This window comes from Salvelinus alpinus, chromosome 23, assembly GCF_045679555.1.
Source record: "Salvelinus alpinus chromosome 23, SLU_Salpinus.1, whole genome shotgun sequence".
Classification (NCBI taxonomy): Eukaryota; Metazoa; Chordata; class Actinopteri; order Salmoniformes; family Salmonidae; genus Salvelinus; species Salvelinus alpinus.
The window spans coordinates 40,393,870-40,410,854 of NC_092108.1; the positions used below are offsets into that span (position 1 = coordinate 40,393,870).

At 41.6% G+C, this 16,985-nt stretch overlaps 1 protein-coding gene across 5 annotated transcripts in view; it reads right to left on the reverse strand.

The window, feature by feature from the left end:
* Nucleotides 1-16,985, reverse strand: part of LOC139550983 (cyclic AMP-dependent transcription factor ATF-6 alpha-like) — a 50,222-nt gene that overhangs the window by 16,348 nt on the left and 16,889 nt on the right. For 4 of the 5 annotated variants that reach the window (XM_071362304.1, XM_071362302.1, XM_071362301.1 and 1 more), the window contains 4 exons: nucleotides 13,826-13,948; nucleotides 13,195-13,318; nucleotides 7,069-7,136; nucleotides 5,714-5,825 (listed from right to left, as the gene is read on the reverse strand). In XM_071362304.1, coding sequence (XP_071218405.1) covers nucleotides 5,714-5,825; nucleotides 7,069-7,136; nucleotides 13,195-13,318; nucleotides 13,826-13,948 — 427 coding nt within the window. The remainder of the gene's footprint in view (nucleotides 1-5,713; nucleotides 5,826-7,068; nucleotides 7,137-13,194; nucleotides 13,319-13,825; nucleotides 13,949-16,985) is intronic. The other variant, XM_071362303.1, reaches the window with a different exon arrangement.

The window sequence follows — 16,985 nt, forward strand, 5'->3', positions numbered from 1 at the left end:
ACAGTAAAACAAGTCCTATATCAGCATAACCTGAAAGGCCACTCAGCAAGGAAGAAGCCACTGCTCAAAAACCGCCATTAAAAAAAGCCAGACTACAGGTTACAACTGCACATGGGTACAAAGATCGTACTTTTCGGAGAAATGTTCTCTGGTCTGATGAAACAAAAATAGAACTGTTTGGCCATAATGACCATTGTTATTTTTGGAGGAAAAAGGGGGATGCTTGCAAGCCGAAGAACACCATCCCAACCATGAAGCACGGGGGAGGTAGCATCATGTTGTGGGGGTGCTTTGCTGCAGGAGGGACTGGTGCGCTTCACAAAATAGATAGTATCATGAGGAAGGACAATTATGTAGATATATTGAAGCAACATCTCAAGACATCAGTCAGGAAGTTAAAGCTTGGTCGCAAATGGGTCTTCCAAATGGACAATGACCCCAAGCATACTTCCAAAGTTGTGGCAAAATAGTTTAAAGACAATAAAGTCAAGGTATTGGACTGGCCATCACAAAGCCCTGACCTCAATCCTATAGAAAATTGGTTAGTAGAACTGAAAATGCGTGTGCGAGCAAGGAGGCCTACAAACCTGACTCAGTTACACCAGCTCTGTCAGGAGGAATGGACCAAAATTCGCCCAACTTATTGTGGGAAGCTTGTGGGAGGCTACCCGAAACGTTTGACCCAAGTTAAACATTTTTAAAGGCAATGCTACCAAATACTAATTGAGTGTATGTAAACTTCAGACCCACTGGGAATGTGACGAAATAAATAAAAGCTGAAATAAATAATTCTCTCTACTATTATTCTGACATTTCACATTCTTAAAATAAAGTGGTGATCCTAACTGAAGTAAGACAGGGAATTCTTACTAGGATTAAATGTCAGAAATTGTGAAAAACTGAGTTTAAATGTATTTGGCTAAGGTGTATGTAAACATCTTACTTCAACTGTAACTGCCTTAATGTTGCTGGACCCCAGGAAGAGTAGGCTAATGGAGATCCTTAATAAATACAAATAGAGCCTATCAACAGCCACCTTCAGGAGAATGAAAGAGGATGGATTATTGCTGCGTTGGTGCTTCAAGAGCTCATGCTAGCAGTCTTCAAAAGGACACATGCTAGCTGTCTTCATGGGGATACAGTAGGCCTGCCCCCCATTCGGCTCTTTGGCAGAGGTTGTAATAGCGGCTAGGTCTGAACTCTAAGAGACCACACGTTTCCATGAGTTTTGAAGAAAAGAAAAAAAGAGAAGGAAAAGAATCCTACCATTTTGTTCAAAAACATCTATTCACTTTAGCGTAGTACCCCAGTGAGCCAATTATCATCAACAAAAGTGATTCAGGCAGTGTAGGCATGTATATAATTCCTGATAATCACATCCCCCTACAAAACCTTTGGGTTCTGCTGTTCCTTCCCACAGCAGCCCAGGTCTACCCATGTGCATCAAGTTAGTGTTCTGCTCTTTCCATCACTTGCGTTGTGGCGTGCGCTTTGGGACAGGCCAATGAAATCAGAAGCTGCTCTGTTCATTCCATCAGGCCAGAGAGAGGGCTGAGGCTTAGGAGAGCCGACTGCAGCTGTGCAGTCCCTCCCTCCCTCCTCTACTGTACATTCTTGTCTACTGGTAGGTCTCCATGGCTGGCTGAATGACCCATTTGAAGGCTAGAAGTACAGATCGTACAGAAGCCGGCAGCCACATCCAATAATGTCACAACGCTTGTTTGCAGAGTGCCATTCATCCAGTTACTGTAAATACGTGACACTCGCTTAAAAAAAAGAAACATTTCACAAATGTTGAACTTCGTCTCCATCATCTCCAGCACCACCCCAACATATGTGAAAATGGTGTGTTTCTATTTGTTGTAGTAAAACAGATTCAAATGTAGATATGTTCCTTTAAGACCGTCAAAGTGTGGAGGGTTTGACTCACTGACAACAACGCAATGTACAACTTATGTACAGTAACTACTGGAAAGGAGCATACTTGGTTTGCCAGCAAACGGTTTCCATTGACGCCATGATACCAAAAAAATGTATAAGAGTCCCTTATCCGGTCTGAATGATGTAGGCAGGTCTGAAAACAGGTGGTGGGTGGGTTGATGTCTCCATTGGGGCTCGGTAAACAGGGCCTTCGGGAAACATATCTGGTCCTTGGATAAAGGGCCCTCAGAGAGCAGAGCTGACGGGCACACAAAAGAGCTAAAGAGGGGCCCCTGGGAGTTGATGGTCCAAATGGAGAGATTGTGATCAGAGTTCACTTTCCTTCTCTCTCTCTGCCTGTTTCTCTCGCTCTCAGGTTCTCACAAAACAGACGTTGGCAGGCCATCAGAGAGAATGGTCCCTGCTAACTCTCCTGAGCAGTCATCAGGTTGGAATAACGTTGCAAATCAGACCTAAGACTTTCTGAATAGATGGCTAATTTAATGTGTGGGGGGGGGGGCGGGCAGTGTTAGGGGTGCAATGGAATAAGACAGTCAGTCCTTCTGGTTGAGAATGACAATGAAGGCCTTCTCAGTGTAACAGAGGCAGAACTGAGAAGGGATTCAGCCGATTAGCATCATGAGAATACTATTACGAAGCCTCAGAAGACTTTACAGGTTTCCCTCTATGATACAGTGAGGGAAAAAAGTATTTGATCCCCTGCTGATTTTGTACGTTTGCCCACTGACAAAGAAATGATCAGTCTATAATTTTAATGGTAGGTTTATTTGAACAGTGAGAGACAGAATATCAACAAAAAAATCCAGAAAAACGCATGTCAAAAATGTTATGAATTGATTTGCATTTTAATGAGGGAAATAAGTATTTGACCCCTCTGCAAAACATGACTTAGTACTTGGTGGCAAAACCCTTGTTGGCAATCACAGAGGTCAGACGTTTCTTGTAGTTGGCCACCAGGTTTGCACACATCTCAGGAGGGATTTTGTCCCACTCCTCTTTGCAGATCTTCTTCAAGTCATTAAGGTTTCGAGGCTGACGTTTGGCAACTCGAACCTTCAGCTCCCTCCACAGATTTTCTATGGGATTAAGGTCTGGAGACTGGCTAGGCCACTCCAGGACCTTAATGTGCTTCATCTTGAGCCACTCCTTTGTTGCCTTGGCCGTGTGTTTTGGGTCATTGTCATGCTGGAATACCCATCCACGACCCATTTTCAATACCCTGGCTGAGGGAAGGAGGTTTTCACCCAAGATTTGACGGTACATGGCCCCGTCCATCGTCCCTTTGATGCGGTGAAGTTGTCCTGTCCCTTTAGCAGAAAAACACCCCCAAAGCATAATGTTTCCACCTCCATGTTTGACGGTGGGGATGGTTTCTTGGGGTCATAGGCAGCATTCCTCCTCCTCCAAACACGGCAAGTTGGGTTGATGCCAAAGAACTCCATTTTGGTCTCATCTGACCACAACACGTTCACCCAGTTGTCCTCTGAATCATTCAGATGTTCATTGGCAAACTTCAGACGGGCATGTATATGTGCTTTCTTGAGCAGGGGGACCTTGCGGGCGCTGCAGGATTTCAGTCCTTCACGGCATAGTGTGTTACCAATTGTTTTCTTGATGACTATGGTCCCAGCTGCCTTGAGATCATTGACAAGATCCTCCTGTGTAGTTCTGGGCTGATTCCTCACCGTTCTCATGATCATTGCAACTCCACGAGGTGAGATCTTGCATGGAGCCCCAGGCTGAGGGAGATTGACAGTTCTTTTGTGTTTCTTCCATTTGCGAATAATCACAGAAACTGTTGTCACCTTCTCACGAAGCTGCTTGGCGATGGTCTTGTAGCCCATTCCAGCCTTGTGTAGGTCTACAATCTTGTCCCTGACATCCTTGGAGAGCTCTTTGGTCTTGGCCATGGTGGAGAGTTTGGAATCTGATTGATTGATTGCTTCTGTGGACAAGTGTCTTTTATATAGGTAAGAAACTGAGATTAGGAGCACTCCCTTTAAGAGTGTGCTCCTAATCTCCGTTCGTTACCTGTATGAAAGACACCTGGGAGCCAGAAATCTTTTTGATTGAGAAGGGGTCAAATACTTATTTCCCTCATTAAAATGCAAATCAATTTATAACATTTTTGACATGCGTTTTTCTGGATTTTTTTGTTGATATTCTGTCTCTCACTGTTCAAATAAACCTACCATTAAAATTATAGACTGATCATTTCTTTGTCAGTGGGCAAACGTACAAAATCAGCAGGGGATCAAATACTTTTTTCCCTCACTGTATATCTAAAGGAATGTCTGGAAACATATCAGAGGAGAAGGACTAACAGATCTAGGGGATCTCAGAGTTCATGGTAATTTTTATGAAAATGGAGGTATGTTCAATTTGGTAATCGAATACACTTTCCTGGCAGAGGTTGCCGATAAACAGGTTCTTTTGACTTCTGTTTTAATGTACATGTATTAAAGATGTGTCAGTACAATGGATACATCATTCGAATTGACCAGACAAAAGATGTCAAAATGTGTAGGACGGAAGGAAGATGTGCTTAATCAACAAATCAAAAGACTATCTATGGTTAGGCTACACCAAATAAAAATGTGAAATTCCAATCTTATAGCTTAGGAGAAATGGACTCCGTCGATAACCCTAAACGGTCATTTTAGCCAAAACACCACACAGAATAAAATTTATAAGAACAGCCTCAAGGATCTTCTTTATTGTTCTAGATAATTCCTACCGAATGTGCTCGCTCAGAATTCTATACATCAAACACACGAATGAAACTCGCCAATTGGTCAGGCATTAACTGAACACTGTTAAAGCTACAAATCACATACAAATGCATTACATATGCTCATTTGTGACGATTGAAGTGCCAATGTACATATATAAATCAGCCACAGCCATTTTTCAAGCCTCATTCATTCATGCATTCCAAATCAAATCACATTTTTTTGGTCACATACACATATTTAGCAGATGTTATTGCGGGTGTAGCGAAATGCTTGCGTTCCAAGCTCCAACCGTGCGGTAGTATCTAACGATTCACAACAATAAACACATTTAAAAGTAAAAGAATGGAATTAAGAAATATATAAACATTAGATTGAGCAATGTCGGAGTGGCATTGACTGAAATACAGTAGAATAGAATACAGTATATACATAAGAGATGAGTAAAGCAATATGTAAACGTTATTTAAACATTTGGGAGGAGAGAAAAAAAGGGAAGGAAATATTTTCCTAAGCTTCAAAAGACCATCTGCTTTTTCAGTTGGGGCTTTCCGCCTTCAATTAAGACAGAAACTTGGTACCCTTGGTTATGCTCAATATGCCCTTCAAAATTGTTTCATGACCGCTTTATGATTCTGTTTCTTTCCCACTCAGCAGTTTCATCTGTTGAAGACATGCTGATGACAATACTGCGTCATGAAACAGACCGGATCTCCATTTGGCCATGAGATCAGTCACAATCCGAAGGACACATTGTTGCCTACTTCTATGGAAAATGCTATGGAATATGGGGCTCTCGAGTGGCACAGCGGTCTAAGGCACTGCATCTCAGTGCTAGAGGCGTTTTTACAGACACCCTGGTTCGAATCCAGGCTGTATCACAACCGGCCGTGATTGGGAGTCCCGTAGGGCGGCGCACAATTGGCCCAGCGTCGTCCGGGTTTGGCCGGTGTAGGCCGTCATTGTAAATAAGAATTTGCCTAGTTAAATAAAGGTTCAATAAAAAAATCGAAAATAAAAATATGCATGGGGTGACTCACCCTGCGAAAGGACACCACGTAGAAAGTGTCGCCTCGTCGATTTAACTCATCAAAGAAGTCCCTGTAGCTTTGATGGCGTGAGTAGTACACCTGAACCTCACTCCCTGGCCTACTGAGAGAGAGAGGTGACAGTGAAATACATTATATGACATCAAATTATGCCATATCAAAACTAAATCAAACATAATATACATCTGATATGTAATTAAAGTTAACTGACATCTAAGAGTCTGACAACCACAGTCAGAGACCTAGAACATGTTGATGAAATTTACAGTAACTACATTTACTGTAACTAAAATCACCATCTCCTTTACATTAACCATTATGACAATGGTATTATTATGCCTATTACTATGTTTTAAGATAATAAGTAAACTAGTAATAGTACTGCAAGTTCTCAGCTCACAGTGTAACAAGTTGTATGTGTACCACACACATTTTTTATTTCACTTATTTTTTTACTTCTTCGGGATCGGTGTCCCATCCCCCTGGATGGTTGAGCTAACGTAGGCTAATGCGATTAGCATGAGGTTGTAAGTAACAAGAACATTTCCCAGGACATAGACATATCTGATATTGGCAGAAAGATTAACAAGACTTTAAGCTAACTGCACTATCCAATTTACAGTAGCTATTACAGTGAAATAATACCATGCTATTGTTTGAGGAGAGTGCATAGTTTTGAACTTGAAAAGTTATTAATAAACAAATTAGGTACATTTGGGCAGTCTTGATACAAAATTTTGAACAGAAATACAATGGTTCATTGGATCAGTCTAAAACTTTGCACGTACACTGCTGCCATCTAGTGGCCAAAATCTAAACTTCCCCTGGGCTGTAATAACACATTATGGCCTTTCTCTTGCACTTCAATGATGATATTACCAAATAAAAACATTTCGTTTTTTTCTTTGTATTATCTATTACCAGATGTAATGTGTTATATTCTCCTACATTCCTTTCACATTTACACAAACTCAAAGTGTTTCCTTTCAAATAGTATCAAGTATATGCATATCCTTGCTTCAGTGCCTGAGATAAAGCGTATTTGGGTATGTCATTTCAGGCGAAAACTGAAAAAAAGGGTCAGTACAATACGATTCATGTAGCATAGGTCTACCATTTGGTGACTTGGTAGACAAGGCTACCATTGTGGTTGGGCAGCTAAATAGCAACACCACTGGTTTGGCCTCTCATTCTACTGAAGAAACAGTAGTGGAGCCAGAAAAAAAAACATGGCCATAAAATTATTTGGAGAGAAATTATGGTGAACATCTGAAGAGTTTGGGAAAGTGAGACATCGAAAATACTGTAGGTTCCATTTACAGCGCAATTTTTTGATAAATACTTACTCAGAGTAGCGGACTGTTACAACCGAGTTACTGGACTGGTTCGCCTGGGGTCTCTCCTCAGGTGACTTCTGTGAAAAAGTGATAAAATGCTGGTCAGTGAGTCATTTCAGTTAAATTCTGAAACTTGAATCATATACTGAAGATTGGAATACCATTGTGTTTTTTGTCTTGGCTGACTGATGACGAACTAAAAAATAAGTAGAACTTAAAAGAGACACATTAGTTATTTATGTGGCATTTTTTTGGTAGTTGGCCATTTCCTTAGCCAGTATGCCACATTAAGACTTCAGCATGCTCTCTAAGAGCAGTGCTCTGTTGTACTGACCATAAGAGCCTGATCCTCATCCCATCTCTGCTATACATATGGCCTGTGAACTACATGTGAAACTAAAGCACAGGAATAAAACCTGTCACCATGCAAAATACATGTACGCTGAAATGTTTCCCTTTAAAATTCAATACACTTCCCCTTTAAAAACTTTCCGATCAAAATCTAAAAACATATCAGTTAGCTTCTTTTAAGTCATGTTTGAGCACTTCAGGAATAATTTGATACGACCCATATCGTTGGATGACACATGCAATATTACCATAAAAACCAACAAGGCTCGGATGAAATTGACACTTTAAAAACAACTGACTAAAGCCTATCAATCAAAAGACAATGACAGTGAGTCCTGGCACGCAGGTTCAACAGGTCACTGCATGAGTGGCCAGCAGCTGTGCAAACAGCATCAGGCTCATTTTGAGAAATTAGTCTTCCTGGCATTTCGGGACATGCCGAGGCTCTGAAAAGGCGTTTAATGTTTCACCGTGGTTAGAGATTTGTGCTCAGAGCGATGTACATTTTAGGTCACCCTCAGTCTCAAACCTCACCCCTCATTGAGTCAATCAACAACTCTCCTTACTGTAAGTCAATCGTTATGCCTCAGCCTCACGCTTCAAGGAGGGTAGACAACAGACTTAAGGAGGGGTGAGGCATGAGGCTGAGGGTATAGAATGTACACCTTAGGGGGGCCGAAACTGTGGACATAATTAAGAGATCTTAAAACACAATTTTTTTGCTTTGTTTTTCCTTAGGATGCTTTTTAATCATTCCAATTTTAGTGTATTCTTTTGTTTTTTATCCTCTTATGTTGCGTGGTAAATAAATATGTAATGTATAAAACTTGCTGTATAAATAAAGCTTGATATAAAATTGGATTGGATTTGATTTGATTACACCATACCTCAGTACAGATGAGGGGGATTAGGATTCCATTGAGACAGTCTAATTCTAGTCTCCGATAAATCCTACCGAATGTAGTACAAGTTTACCACAGGCATTTTAGGACATGGCAGAAACTCAGAAGATACTGAACGGTATCCTGGTGTGGAGCAGAGATGAGATTGGATAGACAGAGGGCACTTCAAATCCAATCACATTTTATTCGTCACATGCACTAAATACAACAGGTGTAGACCTACAGTGAAATGCTTACTTACAAGCTCGATATGATATTTGTGCGTCTGTAACTTTCTCATTCATCATTATTCCCGATTCATTCAGGACTGTCCGTAATCATGGTAGCATCCACATTAATGTAGAAGTGTTTAGAAACATATTCTAGTCTTATTTACAATAAAAGTCCCTCCAAAATGACAAAATACATTTTCATTCATTTATATTGAGCATAAAATAATCTGAAACACAACCAAAACAAACAAGAAATGTGTCCAACAACTTTGTAGTCACAAGCTTGATGTAATCATTGCGTGCTAGGAATATGGGACCACATACTAAACTTTTGACTACTTTGACTACGATATGGATGAAAAAACCCTCAAAATAATGTTGACAGTCTGCACTTTAACCTCATAGTAATTGTATCATATTTCGACACGCACACCACAGAAAACCAAAAATGTCACTCCGGTACAAAATAAAATCAGCTATGCATAGTCACTTTACCCCTACCTACATGTACAAATTACCTCGACTAACCTGTACATTGACTCGGTACCGGTTCCCCTGTAACAGCCTCGCTGTTGTCATTTTATTGTTACTTATTTTATACTTTTAGTTTATTTAGTAAATCTTTTCTTAAATGTATTTTCTTAAAACTGTATTGTTGGTTAAGGGCTTGTAAGTAAGCATTTCACGGTAAGGTCTACACCTGTTCGGCGCATGTGACAAATAAAATTGGATTTGACTGCAGAATCTGAGAGTGGCATTACTCATGAACAGCTTGAGTTTGGTATTCAGCCTGACTGTATGATGTCCAGTCTGTATCGTAGATTTCATTCCCCTTTTCACCTGAAATATCCCTCCTCCTCCTCAAACTATGTGTGCTAGCCTCATTCCCGTGGGACTGGAAGAGTGGAGCGAAGAGGTTTTCAAGACACTCCGCGAACAAAATCTGGCCTGACCTGGTAAGACACTCAAGTCTAATATTCCAAGTGATATCACAGGAAATATGATGACAACAAACATTATGTCCACTTTTCCCCCTTCTTTCCACACGGCAGGTTGGTGAGGATGGAGAGAGAGGAAGGTGGAGAGAGAGTTACAGATGGATGTGTTTCCTCCAATGCGTAGAGGGCTCTCCAAGTCTGTGCTTTACAGTGTGTTTCGTGGAGCGCAGTGTTTTTTTTTCAGCTGCACTGTAATAAACTTACAGTCTGGGGGTTCAACCTCTGCCCTGCACTTTACTGGAATGAGATAGTCAGCCCTCCTAGCTTCTTCAAAGGACTTCTATCGAACAGACTGCTTCTCATCAAATTATACTGTAGGTTCAAAGTGGGAACACAGGGGAAAAAAAGGGCATCAAGGACGTCAATGCGCTAAAGAGGTGCCAATATTCTGCAAAACTAGGATAAAATCTCCAGGTCGGAGGAATCACAGTTCTCTATTGTTAGCCTCTCTTCAGCTCCTTCTGCTGCAGGTAGAGGAACATGCATAGGGGTTTTCCCAAGGGACAGGAAAGTCTGGAAGAGTTTATAGTTTAAACACAAAGAAGTGCCGTATGAAATCTGTTTCTCTGAGTCGTATGAAAGAGTACCTTGGGAAGAGTTGATCACTCACACTGTGTATGTCCTATAGCCTATAAACTGTATATAACCCAATGCAACAGGGCTCTAGTCAAAAGTAGTGCACTTCATTGTGAGTAGTGTATCATGTGAGACACAGCCAGTGAGAAGAAATGTCCAGGGTCTAGCCCTGGGGGTTACGTGCGTGGGAGAGATGGTGGTAGAAGTGCCTGTAAATAGTTTGGAATGGTCTGCTCCCAGTTTCCATCTGTTTGTGAGAGGTCTTAGCCTTGAGCACGAAACGCTGTACAACTCTAACATTATAAAACATTCAGAGCTTTACATCCTCTCGCTCCTACCTACCACGACGATCATCACAGAGAATTCACTAAACTTCCTGGAAGACCCAGAGGGTGTCATAAACAGCGCAAAACCCCTCCTTCCAATTAGGCAACCCCCCTTAAATATATCTTACACAGGAAGCTAGAAAAATGTGGAATCTTCTCAAAATCAAAATTCCAAGCTGTCGATTTCTGAGTGAATAGACTATTGTAAGTATCTAAAGCAAGTTAAATGTGAATCAGCCGTCTGAGTTTGGGTTTGACCTGGTTATCATTTGCGTCCCATGTCAACTAATGTTAGTGGCACCATTTCTTTGGGGGTCTTCACTAGTATGTTTTTCTCTACAGTAAGTGGTACATACAGTAACAAAGGACAGTTTTGTGTAGCTCACACTTCATGAAGACAGGGTTAAAAGCTTTAAGTGAACTCTCTCAACCAATGTTAACCCTTTACACTTGTACCCGTAAACGGTTCAAATGGGAAAACAGCGGCGGTACAGTAACACGCCACACATGACGTCAGAGCTCAGGCTCAGCGATGGGTTTTGACTGACAGGCGTTCTGAACTTGAGCACATCGCACGACAAGAAGTTGCTCCCATCCCTCCCGCGCATTTGTTGTTGTCGGAACGAGGGAAATGTTGTTTTTAAGAGGACTCTTATGTATTTTTGAAAGATGAGACGTTGAGGATTATAATAAATAGTGCTCGGATGTCATGCATGCAAGCCAAGCACCCGTTAGTCAAAATGTGCGCTTTTCCATATCATAAAACTCCTGACATATACAGTGTCAACGTTGATGATCACTATGTTTGATGTACAGTTACAAGATGACATGGTGTCATACGCTTGGTGATTTGAACCCGAACGAACCTATTTTTGTCTACTTTGAAGAACATTTGCAGTGGCACACGCACCTGCATGCACTCTTGACTCCTTTCTATGGGCACCATAATAATGATCCGTTTCCCTGAATTGTGTGAAAGCCTAACACCGTAATATCACATTTTATCATTCAGCCAGTCGTGTTGGCAATAGAACAAGCTTATGCTGCACCTTACAACACATTCTTACAGGAATATTCTTATGTTGCTGAATGTATTTTCAGATGTTGTTATCGACAAATGCGCGCGAAAAGTACAGTAAATGTAAAATGCAGACACAAATCAACAGTTTAATGTTTTTATATTCAATCTTGTGTCAGGTGAACTGTCGTGTTTTGGTCTAATAAAATCTCCAAACTGCTCCCTTTCAATTGCTACCATGGTTATGCACATGCGTTTCATATATACTCTGTAAGAAACATTTCTATTTAACCCTATCCATATAGGCCGATTCCCACTAGTATAAAGGGTTCAAACAGCCAAGCACTCAAATTCACATTATTTAGCTTCTAAGTGGGACCAACTTTTAGGACTACATCTGTGGAGCTATCTAGCTCCTTTATAGATCGCGGCCCTCTCCGGCAGCTCAGTCTGTATAATGCTGTAAAGCAGCAAAAGGAGCCTGTAAAACGAATGTGATGATTTAGCTCCTCACATTCTGAAGCAGCATACTTGACTCACTGGGTTCAAATGGAAGTCACTCTAAAACAAAACAAAAATACGGTCTATAGCAGTCTTCAAACCTCTCTATTTAGGCTGTCATAAATGACACATAACAAAACACGCAGAGGCTGCGGAACCGACTTACCCGGACCCTTATTCCTGACAGCTTAAGGTCCTGTAACTTCTGCACATGTGCTGGATTCTCCACTTCCTGGCAGTGGTCTCTGCTCGGAGAGAACTGGCTAGCGAACGGTGGTCGTTTGGATAAAGTTAGATCAAAGCTGAGTCAATGTCTGCAAGTTCACATTGCGATAGTATTCTACAGAACAGAATCCGAATACAATGGCGTAGTATAACGTTACTGTAAGACAAAACGCAACCTCGTTTCTTATGAGATTTTAGGATGATTGTGTGTCTCTCATGTGGCCAAAACTCAACCAAACAAAATATGTGCTTTGATTGAAACGAGGCACAGGTAGGCTATGCTACAGTTTGCTAACACCATCTGCTCTACAAGTCGCTCACTACGTCATTCAAAACACCGTAGGCTACTTGAAACAACACTGCATAACTGTAGAATACCTAAATGCACATCCCCAGGAAACTGAGATCAAATGGTTGGTATGCAGACGCTTTTTGGACATTTAACTGGTAAAACATGAAGAATTGTCATTCAAGATTGACAAGTGGGAAATGGGAAGGGAGGGGGGGGTTATGGCAACAAGTCTTATAGCAAAACCAAGTCAAATGCCATCAACTAATATCAGCATCTAACATAAGAAAAGGGCTTTAAAACTGTAAGTTCAATTTCGTTATTACCTGTAACAACAAAAACATAAATATTTAGCTATTAACCAAATTGAGTCAGATGTCGGCAGCTGTGACCTCATTGCAAGAACAATACACATATTGTCACTAAACTGTTTATGTTCCTGTGGCAGCTCTATTAAATGGGTCATCATGGAGAGCCGTCTTGACACGGGCCTGAAACCTGAAACCTCTATTGAAGTAGACATCGGCCTACGTACTGACAGTTTAAATATCCTCTGAGGTACTGCTTAATAACCAGTCCGAAAAATATGCAATGACCATTACGGACGTTTGATCACACTTTAAAACGTCTCATTATTTGGGCCATGGGATCTGACCAGGGAAATCCAATAACCTAGTTAGTATAGCTTTTTCGCTGTTTTGTAGACAAGCAGGTCATAGAAGAGTCGTCTAACCTACCAGGACAGTTTTGGTTGTGTGCTGATCTGTTGTTGTATGTCTGGACTGATCAGTGGTAGAGCGTGTGGACTTGGTTCTCTCCTCTTCGTGTCGATGAACCCAGCCTCGCAAGTTCTGAGTCAGACTGGATTATAGGGGAAGAAGGAATATTCAGGTTGAAGTTAATAAAGTATGGCTTCTATGTAAGAACTGTTGAAGGCAGCTGCTGGCTTTCATATGAGCCTCATCCCTCTCAAATGATGACGGCTTGAAGACTGAGTGAGTTTCACAGTTCCAGCCACCTTTTCATTCCACTGTGACGGTGTCAAAATGACTGGTGAACAGTTTGGTTTCATGAGCTGCCAACATGGCTCACACATTATAGTCTAGTTAGCAGTGGGAAAGACAAAGGCTAGCTCTACAGAGAGTACTGAGAGGACTCATTCATACTCAATTCAGGTAGGTAAATACAGTGAGTTCAATATGGAATTATATTCTGAAATCGAGGTACCCTAGTCTTACCTAGCCAGATGTTCTAATCTTGCTTCCATACTGGTGGTCGAGACAAGAAGGCTGGAAGACTGAGGCTAAGTAGAACCAAATTCTCGGCTTTTAGTAGGGTACTAATCAGATGGACTTGGTTAGTACTGACCGGAGGGACTTGGACCTGGAGACAGGAGAGTGGGGTTGGCAGGGGGGCGAGGAGGGTGACCCAAACAGGAGAGGCTCCTTCTTGACCACAGCTAGAGCCATCTCTGGAGTATAATCCTCCCACCTATAGCACAGAGAGGGGAGAGAGAGAGGGAGGTGAGGGGAGAGAAGAGAGGAGAGAGAGAGGGAGGGAGGTGAGGGGGAAAGAGAGGGAGGTAGGTAGGTAGGTAAGGCGAGAGAGGTAGATAGGTAAGGGGAGAGAGAGAGAGATTAATCAACACCTCATCGACAACACATTCACCTTCCCTCTGTGATCTCATTGTGATCCAGCTGCTGATACGCTGGTGTATGCTGTGGGTTTTCCTTGTGGCCTAAGGACTGGAATATTAACCGCAATAATCAGTCACTTATTCTGGACGTCCCAAGTGTTCATCAATTCTAAACGAGCAGCTGATTCACATCTGGAACAAACAACACCTCAGGTGACTTGAAAGCCAAACATTTCCCCTTAGTTGATGAATTAGGTCATAAGTTAAAGAAGGTGGTTACATTGAGTCCTACATAGTGGCCTGCAACAATAACCTGCAGAGCCAGTGGCCTCATCTTCACGCAAGCACACACACACACGTTGGACTGGATGTCTCCTGGGAACGGTTTGATAAATGGTCTGTTCCCGACATCTGTGTGGAACTTCAACTTCAAAACCTGTTGACCAGATGAATGAGCCCTGGGCTCCAGATCAGAAGGACACAATAGGGTAGAGAATGCGGGCATCAAAACAGTCCATTAGCCCAATGTGTATGTGTGTATGTTCTATAGCCTATGTTCTATAGCCTAGTCCCAGATCTGATCATGCTATGTAGCCTCCTATGATGACGAGGCTATATGTTCTACGACTTCTCATATCGAATCACACAGTTTGAGTTAGCCTAGCACTGTACTATCATCTGCTCAAAGCAGGCTATTTGCAGTAGGTGATGTAGTACTTTGTAGCAGGCAGCTGGACACATGGGGACGACCAGTGGTGACTGTAAAATTAAACTGGCCACTAAAAAGACACCCCTAGTAATACTATTTTATTGTGCTCTGCTTGTAACACTCCAATTCAACCCGCAGATTTTTCACCACAGAATGATGTGTCTAAATAAGGTAAACATTCGTGAGTCCTGTATAACAGGATGTAAATATTATCACCAAGATAAAATGAGCACTCTCAATCACCCCCCCCCCCAAAAAAAAGCAGGGCTGGAAATAGATGCTTAGTCAAACAGAAACAACCCGATCAAATCCTCTACAGTTCTGTTTCTTTGGACAGAATTAAGTGCTCTTGGATGCCTCCGATTCTACTCCAGAAGCCTGGTAAAACACTTGAGTGTACCTACTTCTCTTCAATTCAGCATTACTCTTTTTTTACTCATCTTATTCCTGGTTCGTGAGCATTTTTCCAAGATAAAGATGTGGCTTTAAAGCATAGGTGAAATTGCCAAGGGGATGGGGGGGGGGGCGACGACAACATGCCCCCCCCCCCCCCCCAAGATATAGAACAGTGCTAAATGTTTTTAAATGCAAACCAAAAATGTTTTGTTTGTTTATTTTTGGGTTGTGGGGCCCCCTGGAGGTAGGTGTTCCCCAGAACATAGCAGGAACAAGGTAACAGGAAGAGGGCTCTTAATGCCACATGGTACAAAGACTATTCATGTCTGGAATATTCCAGGACTTGCCAATTGTTTTGTACGCAGACCATTTTCACTACACAATGCCCCTCAATCTGCCTTTACTTACCTCTCTGGTTTTGCTAACTAGAAAAAATATATCCTAGAATTGCCCGATTTCAGTGTGTCACAACCTCATCCAAGCCAGCACTGGCCTTGCAGTCAGGTGTGTATGTAAGCCAACTTTAGAGCCCAGCCTGGAACCAATTACGTCAACCCTCAAGCTTCGGTAACAGTAAGTGAAATATTACTCCTGGACTAATTTACAGTTTCAATGTAGACTCCCCTGACTCTCTCTTTCTCCAAGTCTTTTCAACATGCAATCAGCCAGTCCTTAGTTCAACTTAGACCACACTGAATCCTGAGGTGTCCCAGTGTCAGTGACCATATCTTTTTAATATTCATTGAAATATATCTTAAACGACAGCTGTTTGTTAGACTGAATATCAGGACGTTAAATATACTGGAAAGCATATTTTAGCTCAGCCCCCCAAGTGTACGCCTTCCACCTGTAAACTATGAAAACTACAAAACGTGATAGTTAATGTATGATCAACTTAGTAGATTATATCCTATGTAAATATTAACGTGCATCATTACAATAGTACTCAGTCTTTATCTTTTGTGTCTTCTTAATATTTGCATTGAAATACCGTCATTAATGATGGTGAGGACTTATCTTTCCACTTATGCTTCCACATACTGCTTTCAAAATACCCCTCAAGAGAGGCATAATAAGTAATGTCAAACTGTGTAGAATTGCAGGAAATGCATTTACATTTTTTTTTACAAATTCTGGGGGGGGACGACCCCCAGACCACACGTCTACTGTTCATCTCCCCCAAGATCTACACCACCATTTCGCCCTTGCTTTAAAGATGGAATCTGCATTATGATAAACAGCGCCATAAATGGACGTGCCTTTGTTGTTTTGGTTCTGTTGAGAAAACAGAGTGACGTGTCAAGCAGCGTGCTTACAAGAATTGCAGTACATATTCTGCTGTTCTATCGCATGTGCAATGATGTCCGATGTACAATTCTTAGATTTTTTAAAAAGAGTTTGTTGTTTGCCTTTACTACTTTGTTGTTGTAATATCCCAAATGGACGTGGAAGTTTCACCAATTAACAAATCCAGCTTTAAAGCCTATCAATCTAAGCCTGTGCGTGATCTGGCCGATGGTGTAAAATAGTCGAGTTCCTGTCAGCGTGCATGCAGGATTTGGTTATTCTGGGAACCAAGATTATGTGAATTGTGAGATAATTGACAATTGTAAAGAGTACCTGAACACCGAAAACACTTATGCAACCTCACACCTCTAGTTGATTTTCCATTAGTCCATAAAAACAGCAAAGTACTTCTGATGTGGAACATACTGAGGCAAGAGAAGACTGGGTCCGTTTCCAATGAATTAACGAGCTTAGGGTGTACCCCAGACATATGATTACAG